This window comes from Pan paniscus, chromosome 1 (assembly GCF_029289425.2).
Source record: "Pan paniscus chromosome 1, NHGRI_mPanPan1-v2.0_pri, whole genome shotgun sequence".
In the NCBI taxonomy this organism is placed as follows: Eukaryota; Metazoa; Chordata; class Mammalia; order Primates; family Hominidae; genus Pan; species Pan paniscus.
In genome coordinates this window covers 202,080,687-202,096,631 of record NC_073249.2, presented here as the reverse complement: position 1 = coordinate 202,096,631, position 15,945 = coordinate 202,080,687, and the positions used below count along the sequence as shown (strand labels likewise).

The 15,945-nt window shown below is 40.5% G+C and overlaps 1 protein-coding gene across 1 annotated transcript in view; it reads left to right on the top strand.

Moving 5' to 3' along the window:
* Positions 1–6,055, top strand: part of CLIC4 (chloride intracellular channel 4) — a 95,559-nt gene extending 89,504 nt beyond the window's left edge. Inside the window, exons 5-6 of the mRNA XM_034958399.3 lie at positions 1,593–1,774; positions 2,507–6,055. Coding sequence (XP_034814290.1) covers positions 1,593–1,774; positions 2,507–2,671 — 347 coding nt within the window. The 3' untranslated portion in view covers positions 2,672–6,055. The remainder of the gene's footprint in view (positions 1–1,592; positions 1,775–2,506) is intronic.
* The last annotated feature ends 9,890 nt before the right edge of the window (positions 6,056–15,945 follow it).

Sequence of the window (15,945 nt, the reverse complement as noted above, 5' to 3'; positions counted from 1 at the left end):
CATGTAGGAGGGGCTCAATTATATTTTGTTGAATACATCTTCCCCCCTTTCTCCATATTCACTTTGGTTTCTGAACTCTTGTTAGTTTTTATTTCCTAAAATCCGTTCATTCCTTTTTATGCCTATAGCCCCTTACCTAACTAAGACTGCCATCTATTACCTGGACTACCATGAAGGGACCAAGGGCCGAGTGGGTGGCTGCAATTTGGAAGAAGAGGTTTGGGGTTAGGACATATGTACATTGCTGGTAAAATATCTAAGATGCAGCATGTAAGCCTTTACCTTTTTCCTTAAAGGACACAACTGAATTCAGACTTAAAACTACATGGTTTGCCACCTCATGATATTTAACTGTCTTTTATGGCCAGTTACCACAATCATCTGTGTAAGTTCATCTATTCTGAGAGTGAGGGGGAAGGTGGATTTGGAAGGAAAGGATAAGAAAGGATAATAGAAGATCTGTCTGTTGTTATTCCATATTTTTAATGACATTCCCACCCCCTTTCTGCTGAGGGCCACTAACCTTGACTTTCCAGATATACAGTGGTGCTCTGTCCCACTTTAATGAATGCCATCAAAATATGGAATAACAACAGACAGATCTTCTATTATCCTTTCTTCTGAATCATGACAATCAGAATCATGACAATCTGAATCATGACAATCAGAGCATCTTAATCTATTTGGTTAAAGAGGCTCCCAGTTCAGTATTGTAAATTGAACTCCTTAATCTGACCTTTGTGTTTTTTGTACAAGATAGTGCTATTCTTGGCTTCCTGTGAATTATAAGACAGTTTTGAAAATCTCAGGTTTTCTGTTTGGATTGTTTGAATTGGTATTTCTTAACACATTTCTTGCTGATAAATCAAAATATTCCTGGGGGAGCAGGAATTAAAAATGAGGGCAAAAATCTGTCTCTAAGATTTTTTTAATCCCTAGATTTGAATTAATATGCTTGCCTTTTCTCATCCATTTTTCCAGTTTAAATGTCAAATGTGTTGGACCATTTGTGTTCATGTGTGGGACATTTAGTTGTTAGCAAGTTTTTTTTGAGACAGAGTCTCGCTCTTTCGCCCAGGCTGGAGTGCAGTGGTGCTATCTCGGCTCACTGCAAGTTCCGCCTCCCGGGTTCACACCATTCTCCTGCCTCAGCCTCCCGAGTAGCTGGGACTACAGGCGCCCACCACCATGCCCGGCTAATTTTTTGTATTTTTAGTAGAGACGAGGTTTTACCGTGTTAGCCAGGATGGTCTCGATCTCCTGACCTCGTGATCTGCCTGCCTCGGCCTCCCAAAGTACTGGGATTACAGGCGTGAGCCACCGCGCCCGGCCATTTGTTAGCAAGTTTTTACAAATACCACTGCCTGACATTATTATGCTTATTTATACTTTTACCTGAACAAACTTGTTTCATCCCCTGCCCCACATAATTGAGCTCTAGGAGAGCAGGAGCCTTGTCTGTTTTGTTCTACAGTACCTTGTTTCAGAGTAAACATTTTTAAACAGTTATTGACTCAAAGAGTCTGCTTCTGCTTGGGGACTTGAGTGGTTTTCCTTCTTACAGTATTCTCATCTTTTTTTTCCCCCCCAAGCACTGGAGAGGGGTCTCCTGAAAACCCTGCAGAAACTGGATGAATATCTGAATTCTCCTCTCCCTGATGAAATTGATGAAAATAGTATGGAGGACATAAAGTTTTCTACACGTAAATTTCTGGATGGCAATGAAATGACATTAGCTGATTGCAACCTGCTGCCCAAACTGCATATTGTCAAGGTAGGTCTGTAGGGGGTGATGTCGCATTGCCATTACCTTGTATTGTATTTACTAAAGTGGCATTTCCTTTGTGCTCAAAACATTTCTGATTTTATATGACTAGTTGTTTAACTCAATGCTGTTTAGGCAATAGTTGAAGCACCCTAGAGTTAGTTAAATGGAAAATTATGTCTTAAAATTGAGGAATATAAGAAAGATGAATATTTTTTTTTCTGTGACTGCATACAAATTCAAAGATACAATGCGTGACTTTGAATTGGAGTTTGCCACACTGACTTATGTTATCAAATTCTGTTCTGTGATCACACCTTGCTTTCTCTATTGAAGGCAAAAAGTATTGAGCATTTATTATATGAGACACTGGGCTGGGCACATTGTTAAATAGAATAATAATAAGCGCTAGTTGTAAATAAAGACCTAAGATAACAAAAACAGATCTAAAATAGCATATGTGTGTTGTGAAGTATTTTCCAGTGATTATACTTGGCTGTCTTTCTGGATGTCCAAGGCAGTTATTTGCAGTCACTGTCACACTTCTAAATCCCTGGTGTAGCTTGCAGTCTTGGTCATTATTTAAAACTCTGGTTAGAATGATGGTGATGGACTTTTTTTTCATATAGAAGCAGTTCTCAAAGATTTAGAGCATTAATTATTTGCTCCAAAATCAGAGATATGTCTAGTTTACAAGACGTGGAAATAAGTCTGTTAACTTTTGATCTCTTTGTATTTCAGGTGGTGGCCAAAAAATATCGCAACTTTGATATTCCAAAAGAAATGACTGGCATCTGGAGATACCTAACTAATGCATACAGTAGGGACGAGTTCACCAATACCTGTCCCAGTGATAAGGAGGTTGAAATAGCATATAGTGATGTAGCCAAAAGACTCACCAAGTAAAATCGCGTTTGTAAAAGAGATGTCTTCATGTCTTCCCCTAAGAATACGCTTTTCATAACAGGCTACTCCTTCCTGTAGAGCAGAAATTGTATTTTGCACGAACATGCAGTTATTGAAGATTAGGATCAAGGATAGACAAGGTATAGTAGTTATCTTAAAATATACACTCCTAAGCAGTATTATTTTAAAATCCTTTACCCAGGCTACCTCCCCTACCCGGGTTCCCCTCTCTTTAATTTGGAGACACTCCACCACAAACTTTTCACTTTAGAGGTAGCTTGCCATCTCTCAGGAGCCCTCACCATTGTGTCCATTCACTGTGTATAGATGGCAGAACTTTTGAGGTGCAATGTTTAATTGTTAAAAATAGTAGCCACGACTTTATCAGGCAGCCCCAAACTGGTGCATAATGCATGGTACAAGAAATATTTATGTATTTTTTGGAATTTTGTAATATTTAGTAAGAGTATATGAAAGGATTGCTACTGTATCAGAAATATTGTTTCAATTTAGTCTATCCTGGATATGTACTAACGAATATTACCACCAGAGAAGAGAGCTTTCTACAAAAGTCACTACAGATTTTGCTATATTGCTTTGTAGATAGATTTTTACTTTTGCCTAAAAGCATTTATCCTTCATACCAATTGTAACATCTGACACCATGTAGAAGCTAAAAGTTTAGAGGGAGTGAGGGTTTTCTCAAGACCTTCCTCAAGCATTTTATCTTTAGAAGAGAAACTGATGGGCACCTGATACTCTGTCTAAATACGTTTGTTATATGTGTTTTGCCCTGTGCCATTCATTTGGAACTTTATTGCATTCTTTATTTTAAAAAGCTTGTTTTTACGTAATCATAGAGCTTGCTATTTGTACATCTTTTGAGCAACACTACATAACTGATTTTTAGTTGACTTAGCTATAGCAGTACAATGATTAGTAATGTAAAAATTAACACAGAAATTAACCTAAGGAATGAAGGGTGGGTTTGTCAAAATATCAAGTAAATTTTTGTTTCTAAAGTACATTTAATGTAGATGACCTAAAGAATGCATTATCCATCCTATAAAAAGAAAGATAAAACACAGGTCACCAATTTTCTCATTTCACCCCATTTACCTTGTATAGAGGATTGTTCATTCCTTTGGGACTAAGTTATAGTTATGGTGAGTGTGTATTTACTGTAGTTTTGCCTGATCTCACTCATTGCACTTCCTGGAGTTAAATTTTCCAACAGCCGTGTTGAGGAATAGCACTCTGCATGTTTTTGTTTTGTTTTTTGGGGTTTTTTTTAATTGAAGCCCTAAACCAGGAATTATTTGTGCTCTAACAAGAGAGGATGAACTTGCTGAAAATAAAACTTTGCTATATATTTACTCTTTTTTAAAAGACAAAAGCAAAACCAGACTTTCTACGTACTACTCCAAAGACTGTGATTGTGACTATAATACATTTTTGGTAATTTTTTTATACCTAATTTGTATAGGAAGTGCTATTTCTCATAGGCTGTTTCTTGAAATTTTAAGTTTATTGCTTTAAAATGGCAGTGTTTCTCCCACTTTGATATGCTAACATTTAGTAAGCACTGGCTTTATGAAAGCGGCTTTTTATAAGTATACTGCATTTTTTGAACCTATCATTAATTAGCTTAGTATGAAAGATAAGAAAATCTCCATGTTGTATCCATTTGGCTCAGGAAGATTCTTTGCCTTACCTTTCTTAGAACTCTTTATTGCTTATCAAAAGTTTGAGTACCCGCTTGGTTTTTTTTTGGTAATTAAATATTGTATGATTTATCTGGTTCAAGGAAGATGCACTATTCAGTTATCTATTGAGACATTATTTTGCAGTGGTTTTAGTGGGCGAAAATGTCCCATCTGCACCAGTACACAGGCAGGCATTATCATTCTTCACCTACTTTTTAAATAGTGGCAACTTGGGATTCATTCTGGTGATTCTGAACCTTGCCTCATAGCTTAAAGTATAAAAAAGATTCAAGAGCAGTGAGGTTTGTTCTTTCCAGTGAATGGTGGACTGAGTGGTGCGAGTTGGAGGGCTAACAGAGGAAAGAACTCCATTCTTCAGAATACAGTGATGAAAATTCATTTTGAAACTCAAATATTTTCATTTTGGATATTCTCCTGTTTTTATTAAACCAGTGATTACACCTGGCCATCCCTCTAAATGTTCTAGGAAGGCATGTCTATTGTGATTTTGATGAAGACAGAATTATTTTTCTCTGTAGAAAGACAGATACCACTTTATCAGGGAAGTTAGTCAAATGAAATGGAAATTGGTAAATGGACAAAAGCTAGCTAGTAAAAAGGACGACCCAGCAACATGCTTTAACTCCATTGTATGTTTGTGGAAAGAGTATAGTTTAACATCTTGAGAAATTTGGGGCATAAAGTTTTCATGGTAGACAGTTCATGCAGTATATGAATTGACATAATGGAAATAATCTGATTTTATTTTTACAACTAACATCCATTCCCCTTCATTTAAACACCTTTTGTGTTTTACTTCAGTGAGGAGATTGGAGTCTGAATGGATCTGTTTTCCAAGAGATTCTGAGAAATTATTGTATTCAACAGTTGGAAAGCTCTCTATTCTAGTTGATAAAACTTCCCTTTTTTGATGTAGATGCAGATATTCTATACAGTTCTGTTGTCTTTTACTAGGACTGTTAACTTTTGTGATAAAATTCAAATAAGATTTTATTTCTTGGTAATTTTGGCTTTCACAATTTATCTTTAAATCCTTGAGCAATCTGTATACAATTAAGAGATTTCTGACATTTATTCTTACACTAAGTGGATCAACTCTAGGATTTAGGCATGTTAACTTCTGTTGTGTTTTGAATCTCTCCAGAGTTGCATGTAGATAGCATTTATTTCTGTGCACTTAAACCCATTTAGAAAATAACTACAAAGTAAAAATGTAGAGGAAATAGAAATGTATTTTTTCATGAACATTTTGATACAAATTTCATCACTTAATGATTCACCAATTTCTTGCATTAATTTGAATTTAAGCATTTAATTCAAAGAGAGGGGAGCATTCATTATTGATACATGTGGGCTTTTAAAAACTCCATCCTTTATAAATAGTCAAGGTTTGGGCCACACAAAGTATATTTTTATCATGGAAAAATTTCAACTCCTCAAGCCGTAATGTTGAACAGAATTGGAGTATTTTCTTTATAATTTCTTGAACAGGCAAATGAAAGCTTATTATAGAATGCATGTATTTTCTTTTCTCTTTGGAACATCAGCACCAGTATATTGCTGGCAGCTATTGTATTAAAAAATAAAGTATATTTTCACTATCATAAAGGATTCTTTTTTCAACCCTCATGAAAATAAACAACAACTTGGGGTAAAAGTGTTTGAGACTACTATTTTTTTTTTCTATGAGTGATTCAGCACATTTAATAGGTTAAAGAAGAAAAACCATAGGATCATTTCAATAGGTACAGAAAATAACTTGATTAAAATATTCATGTTACTCATTCTTAGCAAAATAGGTAACTTTTTTTTTTAACCTGATAAAGACTGTTATTGAGAACCTATAGCAAATGAAACAGAAGCGATCTCGTTAAAGTCAAGAATAAGACAAGGTTGCCCTCTATCACAGCTACTATCCAGCTACTTTAACAGCTACTTTATTTAGAGATATCCTAGCCAATGCAGTAACATCAGTGAAAGGAATAAAGAATGGAAAAGAAGCAACAAAATGACTGCCCTTTGCAGGTAATGATGTTGATGGTGTGTATGTGTATAAAATCCAAAATAACTTACAAATACTAAAAATAATTCAGCTGGATTTCTAGTTGCAAGATCGAGGAACAAAATTTATATAACTACTATATACAAATAGTAAGCACATTGAAAGCCAATAGAGAAATTGGTAACATTGGTTTTTTTCTGGAGGAGAATTGGGTGCCTGAGGTAAAGGGGTGGGAAATTATCAATGTATACTTTTAAGTTTTTAGAAATTGGTAAATATATTACCTATTCTAATAAACAAAAAGTGCTTTAAAAAGCGAATAAAGATCCTAAGTGATTGAGGATCAAATCAAACAATGTGCAATTCCTAGCCAAGCATGGTGGCTCATACCTGTAATCCCAGCACTTAGGGAGGCCAAGGTGGGAGGATTACATGAGGCCAGGAGTTCAAAACCAGTCTGGGCAATACAGCAAGACCCTGTCTCTACAGGAAAAAAAAAAAAAAAGCCAAGTGTGGTAGCGTGAGTCTGTAGTCCTAGCTACTTGGGAGGCTGGGGAAGGAGGATCTCTTGAGCCCAGGAGTTTGAGGCTATAGTGAACTATGGTTGTGCCACTGTACTCCAGCCTGGGTGACAGAGCAAGACCCTGTATCTTTTTTTTTTTTAAGTGCAATTCTTTATGGAGAAAAGTACAAGACATTATTGAAAGGCCTAATAGAAATTTGTTCAATGGATAGGCATACCATATTTATGGATGGAGAGCTCAAAAGCATGAAAATTTAAATTCTGACTACTTAAAATATATTTGCCAACAAGATCCTAACAGGTGTTTTTGGAAACTAGATAAATGGATTCAAAAATTCATGTGGAAGAGTTATGCCCCCAAATAGCCAACATATATTTGAAGATGGGGAAAGAGAACTTGTCTGACAAGATACCAAGACTTAATAAAAACAGTAATTGATGGGTAGGATATAGATCACAGCAACACAATACTACTGCTGCAACAACCATAAAAAACTATTAAAACACCAAAATAGGCCAGGTGCGGTGGCTCAAATCCCAGCACTTTGGGAGGCCAAGGCAGGTGGAATCACCTGAGGTCAGGAGTTTGAGAGCAGCCTGGTCAACATGATGAAACCCTGACTCTACTAAAAATACAAAAAATATATAACAATAGTGATGGAGAAGGTAAGTGGAGTTAAGTACTTGCAAGATTCTTACGTTATTTGGGAAGTGGTGAAAGTACCAATTTAAGAAAATGATAATAAATCATGGATAAATATCACAATTTCTAGGGTAACTACTAAAAGAACTACAAGAATAAATAACTTAAAAATCTTAAGACTTAAGGAGGAAATGGAAGTTTAAAAAAATTCAAAAGAAAGGACAAGGGAATCAAATGAACAAAACATAGGACAAATTGGAAAAATAGCAAAAGGTTAACTGTAAATCCAACACTGTTAGTAAATTTATGAAATGTAAATGGGCTGAACAATGTTAAGTGTCAAACTGGATAAAAAATCAAAACCCAACATATGCTATTTACAAGAGACAAATATATGGGCCCAGAAGGGTGAAATTAAAGAATGGAATAGTTAATTCATTGACACAGTAAATAAAAAGAAAGAAGATGTGACTATCATACAAAGTAGGTTTTGAGGCAAGAAGTGTTACTGGAGATGAAAAAGGATGTTTTACAATATAGGACATTGATAATCATGAACATTCACTATGAAAATGTTAACAGTCCTACATTTCTGTGTATCTAATAACACCTTTAAATAAAAATTGACTCAACTAAAAGGAGAGAAATGTCTGCAATTATGAGGTCAAATTCATCCTCATAATTGGAGATTCTTAACATAGCTCTCAGTAACTGATAGAACAAGGAGGAAAACACGTGCGTGTGCACATACGTACACACATAGGAATAGCAGAAGAGAGAATAACACAACCACTTGACCTAATGGATGCATATGGCATGCTATATCCAACAACTGCAGAATGTACATTCTTTTCAGGTATATGTGGAACTTTTAGTGAAACAGACCCTATGCCGACCCATAAAACAAGCCTCAACAAATTTCAAAGGAATGAAATACAAAATACGTTTTCTGACCACAGTGGAATTAAACTAGAAATCAATAGTTGAAAGATACCAAGAAAATCCCCAGAATAAGGAACTACTTACAGTAGCCTACAACCCATGCTGAATTTTTTTTTTTTTTTTTTGACAGAGTCTCACTCTACTGCCCAAGCTGGAGTGCAATGGCATGATCTTGGCTCACTGCAGCCTCTGCCTCCCAGGTCCAAGTGATTTTCCTGCCTCAGCCTCCTTAGTTGCTGGGATTACAGGCGCCCTCCACCATGCCCGGCTAATTTTTGTATTTTTACAAATACAAAAATTGTAACCTGTTGGCCAGGTTGGTCTCGAACTCCTGACCTCAAGTGATCCACCTGCCTTGGCCTTCCACAGTGCTGGGATTACAGGCGTGAGCCACCACATCCTGCCTGAAAATCTAAATTTTTAAATTTAACACACATATTTATTATATACCAGGAACTATTCTAAACACTTTACATGTATTAACTTAGTCTCTTTAACAATCCTATGAGATAGAGACTATTATTCCCATTTTATGGGTGAGGAAACTGAGGCATGTGGAGGTTAAGAAACTTGCTCAAGAGCCTGGGAAACATAGCAGGACCCTGTCTCTACAAAAAAAAAAAAAAAAAAAAAAAAAAAAATTAAGGTTGTGAGAGCCTCCGGTCCTAGCTACATGGGTGGCTGGGGCAGGAGGATCGCTTGAGCCCAGGAGTTTGAGGTTGCAGTGAACTATGATCGTGCCATTGCACTCCAGCCTGGGCAACAGAGCAAGATCCTGTCTCTAAATAATTAACGAAACTTGCTCAAAATCCCACAGCTAGTAAATGACAGTCAAAGCTAGGCAATATAGCAATATGCAGATAGTGCTCAGCAATCTTTAAAAGTGTGTCTGTTTTCCTCCTTAAAAGAGTGGACTTGGCTCCCTGGCCCCTGACAACTAAGGTAGTTGGTTGCCAGGTAAGCAGAGGTCCAGCTGGAACATATAGATTCTTTAAAAAAATAAATAAATAAAAATAGAGACAGGATTCTAGCTCTGTTGCCCAGGCTGGTGTCAAGTCCCTGGCCTCAAGCAATCCTCCTGTCGTAGCCTCCGAAACTGTTGGGATTTCAGGCGTGAGCCACCGCGCCCGGCCAAGAGCACGTTTGGTTGGTTTGTCCTGAGGGGCAGGTCTCTCGCACCAAGCAGGAGGTAGAGGTCTCGGGCCCAGAGGGGCCCTGCATCCCCCACCTCCTGCTGCGAGAGGCATCAGCCGGCCTCGTCCCTAAAGCCCCTGCTCGCTTTCCTGTCACCACTCGGGTGCGGTTCCGAAGTGGCCAGCAGGGGCCGCGGTTCCCCTCCTTTCGGCGCCACTTCTGCAAGCAGGGCTGGGACAGCTGCAGGACCTCGTCAGTTTGGGGAGCTGCCAGACCCGATCAGCAGCGTTGTCGGCTTCCTTCCTCTTTATCAGATCTGTCAGGGCTGCTGCGCGCTGCGAAGGCGCCTCCGGCCTCCTTCCCTCCTTCCTGTGTCGAACGGACGCTCCCCGGCGCCGCTGCGAACCGACACCTCCGCGCACCGACACCTCCGCGCCTCCCCCGGCGGGGCAGGGCAGGGACCCGCTCACACCCTAGGTGGGGTGGGAAGTGCCAGCGGTCTGGGTGTGACGGAGCCAGCCAATGTCCACGCGAGGTCAGGTCGCACGTGGGCCTCGACGCTGGCACTTCTGCATGTCCCTGGTTCTCGGCCGGCCACCGGCAGCTAGAGGAAGCGCTTCGCCCGCGAACCACAGGGCTGGGCGGCGGTTGGGTCGCGGCAGGGCGAGGGCTCCGCTGCGGTTGGCCCCGAGCGGCGTCCTTCCCCCGGGGGGCCCCGATCACTGCCTGGGGACTCGAGAGCGTCCCCGCCGCCGCGCCAGGCGCCAGTTCCCTGCTTCTGAGAGCGCGCACGGGAGCCCGAGCGATCCCTCCTGGACGCCCGGCACAGGCCGGAGCGCCGACCGCCGGAGGGGCCGCATGGGCACTAGGAAAAGGGGCCACGGTTCCAGGCGGGGCGGTCCCCGCTCTGCTGACTCGGACGGGCCTCACTTCCCCGCCAGAAGAAGCGGCACCCATTCACGGGGAGGGACGGCCTCGGGACATCCTTTGGGGAAGCCAGTGACACATTTCTGATCCAGTTTCTTATAAGAAATAGATAAACCTCAGTTTCTTCCTGTGCTTCCTTTCTCTAATTTCCTCAGTCAGATAATAATTGTCATTAAACTCGATGTACCAGTTATTGTGCTAAAGTTTTTAAAATGTTTCAAGTCTCTTCATATTCTCAAGTCTATTAGAGGAGGGACTATTCTTGTCCCCATTGTTTTATATAAAGAAACTTAAACCTAGAGAGGTTAAATAATTTGCCCAAGATCACACCAGGAACCGATAGAGGTCATCTGGCTCCAGAGCTTAACATCGCACTGGGTTGGTTGCTGTCGCCTCCCCTGTGCAGGGTTTAAAGAGACTCGAGGAGGCTGATTTCTTTTTTCCTCTTCTCTTCTCTTCTCTCTTCTCTTCTCCCCTCTTCCCCCCTCTTCTCCCCTCCCCCCTCCCTCCCTCCTTCCCTCCTTTCTCTCTCTCTTTCTTTTCTCTTTTATTTTTTATTTTCTTTTCATAGGCTTTCACTCCCATTGCCCAGACTGGACTGCAGTGGTGCAATCTTGGCTCACTGTGACCTTCAGGGAAGCTGATTTCTTAGCCCAGCTGTGGAACTGTCCAGAGCTCCCCAGCTACCCAAGTGTATTCCTCCTCTCCGCCTCCTCCTCTTCTCCGCCTCCTCCTCCTCCTCCTCCTTCTCCTTCTCTCTCTCTCTCTTTAATTTTTTAAGAAACAGTGTCAAGCAATCCTCCTGCCTCAGCCTCCTGAGTAGCTGGCACTACAGGCACGTGCCACCCCAAGTGGCCTTTTCCAGCAGGAAGTTTAGGAGCCTAATGAGCACAATGCAAGCAGAACCAAATGGTTCCAATATCACGCACCAAGTGCATTGGCACCACATTTCTGGGTAAAAGGGTCCTGCTTGGCAGGGGGGACTTTGAGGGGTCAGGGAGGGCAAAAGGGGCCTCTCCCCCTCCTTGGCTCAGAGATGTTCACGCAACTCCCTGCCGTCTGCAGAGGTCACTGTAAGCCAGCAGACTCATTCTCACGTGGCTGAATGGAGGTTTTCCAATCAAGGAAGGGGCAAGAGAAGAAAAGCCCAGGGCCCTCTCCATTCCCTTCCTTCGTAGACATGCTTTTAAAAAATGATTTAAAGGCTGGGCACGGAGGCTCATGACTGTAGTCTCAGCTGCTTGGGAGGCTGAAGTGGGAGGATCGCTTGAGCTCAAGAGGTCAAGGCTGGAGTGAACTAGGTTCACTGTGCTTCAGCCTGGACCACAGAGTGAGACTCTGTCTCCAAAAAAAAAAAAAAAAAAGAAAGAAAGAAAAAAGATTTAATCTCATCTCTTAAATAATTTACTGCGGAATTGCTGCTAATCTTTACAGATCCTCCAAGAATTCTATGGTTTACGCCAGCATCATGAGTTTGCCCCTTACTATTTATTGATTTTTGGTCAGAAAATGTAAATAAATTTAAAAAATGTACATAAAGTGAAGCCCAAATCACTGGTGCACAGTATTGATTTGATTATCAATAGAGATTTTTTGTTGTTCAATCTGCAGTGTTCTAAAGTTACCTTTCAACTTGAAATTCTAAGCCAGCTTGCATTATCAGATTTTTTAGAAACCTTGATGACATCAAGCTGGAAATATTCCAGGACCCTCGTCTCATTGAAGAAAGAGCTAAGGATGAGTGACTCACCCAAGGCTCTGTTGGTTGCAGAATGGGGGCTCCTTGGACCAGACAGTGTGTTTAGCAAAAACATATGATGGCAACTAGGCTGGGACAGAGTTGCTACTAGAATGACATCTTTATCCCCTCTTGTTGGCTTTTAGGGAGTTCCCTGACTTCCTAAGGAATGGGCTTAACAAATAATCCTTGGCAACCAGAATGTTGATCTCATGTTTAAAAATATATTTATCTAATGTTAAAACACACACACTTAACTATATGGCATGCTCTATTCATTAAAAAATAATACTGTTGAATGCCTCCCGGGTGCAAGGCCCTGGCTGGATGTGAATTAATGAAGACATGTGATTTCTGCCTTTAAGAGGCTTCCAGGATCACAAGGGAGAAAAGACATGAACACAAATAACTGGGCCATAAAAGCAGAAGGTGAGAAACGATTCTCAAGAGACTAAAAGTACTATTTATTCATCCATTCACAAAAATTTATTGAACCTACTTTATGAAGATTCATAAAGGGAACTTTTCACTAGGAAAATCAAAAGGGTATCAGGGAGGAATTTTTTTTTTTTTTTTGTACAGGTTTTGAATTGTTTAAGTGATTATCAAAGCAATTCTGCTCATTGTACAAGTTTTGGAAAGTACAGAAAACAGTAAAGAAACACATACGCAAATTTCCCCCAAATTTACCACCCAGAGACGACTATTTATAGTGCGTTTTCCAGCCCATTTGGCGAGGATTTTTTTTTCCTTTATGAGTTTTAGAGCTTAATTTCTATTACAAATCTGTTATACCATAAGCATTTTCCCATATCATCTGGAACTCTTGATTTTTTTTTTTTTTTTGAGACAGGGTCTTGCTCTATTGCCCAGGCTGGAGTGCAGTAGTGAAATCTTGGCTCACTGCAGCCTCAACCTCCTGGGCTCCGTCAGTCCTCCCCCCTTTACCCTCCTGAGTAGCTGGGACTACAAGCATGCACCACCATGCCCAGATAATTTTTGTATTTTTTTGTAGAAACAAGGTTTCTCTATGTTGCCCAGGCTGGCCTCAAACCCCTGAGCTCAAACGATATGCCCACCTTGGCCTCCCAAAATACTGGGATTACAGGTGTAAGCCACCGTACCTGGCCTCTGTTGATTATTTTAAGGCTATTTTAAGGCTATTTGCCTGATGTTTTCAATCACAAGGACCCATCATAATCACCTCACTCATTCCTGACTGTAGGACGTCGAGGTTGTTTCCAGCTTTTAATCACCACACATTTATATTGCAGTGGACATCTCTGTACATACCGCTTTGACTGTACTTCAACTTCTAAGTTTCAGAGGAAAAAATTGGAAATATGAACATTTTTAAGGAGAATGATAAATATCACCAAAGTATTAGCCAGAGTTTCTAAGGAAATGTTAACAAAAAAAAAGTGGATGAAAGGTAGGAACATGTTCAGGCTTTTGATAAATCTCACCAAGTGGCTTGCAGAAATACTTCATTAGTTTACACACCCCCAGTGCCTGTGCAAATGCCATCTTCTTATGCTTCGGCTAACAGAGAGCAGTATCTTTGCTGACTTAATGTTATTTCATTGCTATTTTGCATTTTTTTTGGCCCTTAGAGAGATTAAACATTCTCCCCCACGCCACCCCCTGCCAATATTTATTGGCCATTTGTATTTGTGTTTTATTGTTTATGTCCTTCACCCTTTTATTCATGGACACTTTTGTCTTTTTTAATCCATTTATGTAAGCGCTGTATAAATTAAGGATTCTAACCATCTGTTTGTGGCATTTCTGCAAGCTTTTTCCCGGTTGTTTGTGTTTTAATTTTGCTTGTATTTTTTCATCATACTGGAAGTTTTTATTTTTATGTGACACAGATCTGTCAAACATTTCCTGTGTGGTTTCTTCCACGGCTTTGAAGCTTAGAAAGCCCTTCACCCTGTAAAGACCAGTTGGTGAAGGGAGTTCCCAGATGAAGGGTACAGTGGGGGCTTGGCCTGGAAGCTGAAGGAGACACTGTCTTGGGTGCATGGTGAGTTGAACCTGCACTTTCAGGCCCAGTCAGAGATACCTTTTAAGACTGTGCTGGCCGGGCGCGTTGGCTCACACCTGTAATCTCAGCACTTTGGGAGGCTGAAGCAGGCAGATCATGAGGTCAGGAGTTTGAGACCAGCCTGGCCAAAATAATGAAACCTCATCTCTACTAAATATGCAAAAATTAGCCAAGCATGGTAGCGCACGCCTCTAGTCCCAGCTACTTGGGAGGCTGAGGAAGGAGAATTGTTTGAAAGAGGGAGGCAGAGGTTGCAGTGAGCCGAGATCATGCTGCTGCACTCCAGCCTGGGCAACAGAGCCAGACTCCATCTCAAAAAAAAGGAAAAAAAAAAGACTGTGCTGTGCGGTCACAAGCTGGGGGAGCCATTGAAGATTTTCAAGCAAGATGATGACATATTGGAGGGGCTGCTAAACACAGATTCTACATCTTCACAATGATACATGAATATTGGAATGTTTTATTTCTCATGAGAAGTACAAGAGACTTCTTCCGGATAGCTATTATGGGAAATCCATAGTTCGTTGCTCAGTGAAACTGAAGAATTCTCCCATATTTCTTGAGTCTGCAGCTGTTTGGGGATTTTATTTTATTTTTTTAATAGAGACTGGGTCTTGCTATGTTGACTAGGTTGATCTTGAACTCCTGGGCTCAAGTGATTCTCCTCCCAAAGTGCTGGAATTACTGGCATGAGCCACCACGCCTGGCCTGTTTGGGGATTTGAGCGTGGTGTTTCTGCTTTGATTCTATTAGCACCAGGAAGGATCCTCCAGGCCCACACATTTCCTTCTTACTTTGCAGCAAATTGATACTTGCTGCTTATTTGCCCAGCATGTCGCCGACACCTTCTCTCCCTGCTTGGCGTGGCTTCCCTCCAAGCCTGGCTGACCCGCGAGCGTGGCGAGTAGACCTCCACTTTTCTGCCTTAAGGAAAATGGTAGTTTCAATAACTGATTCTGCTAGAGAAACCACATTTGAACGATTTGTAAAATCTCTGGGAAGGAGTTATTCTGGGTGGCCAATTTTTTGGTGAATAAAAAGCATATTCCTTCGAGGACTGTATTTTACTTTTTAGTTAGACACTATGTGGAAATGTAGGATACCTCTAGGCCCTTTTTTCATTCTCTTTGACAAGAATACATTCTTCAGTGAAATACTTAAAAGCTACCCAGAATCCTTGCCTCCCAACACAAACATTCCATTTGTTTCCATCCTGCCTTTCATGTGCGTGTACATTTCACGGGGCCACAAATCATTGTACGGACTCTCCTGTGGTTCTGCCGGTTTCACTGACCAAGGCCTGATTATATGTGTCTAGATTTTATACAGTGAGCATAAAATGATAATTTAAGAACATTTTTATTGAAATACACAATATGTAAATATTTAAAACTTTTTTATTGGGATACACAATAGTCTGTACACAGCACACACAGAATAGTGCACAAATCCTAAATGTACAGCTCTGTTAGAATTTTTTTTTTTTTTTTGAGACCGAGTCTCACTCTGTCACCTAGGCTGGAGTGCATTGGCACGATCTTACCTCACCTCAACCTCCACCTCCTGGGTTCAAGCAATTCTCCTGCCT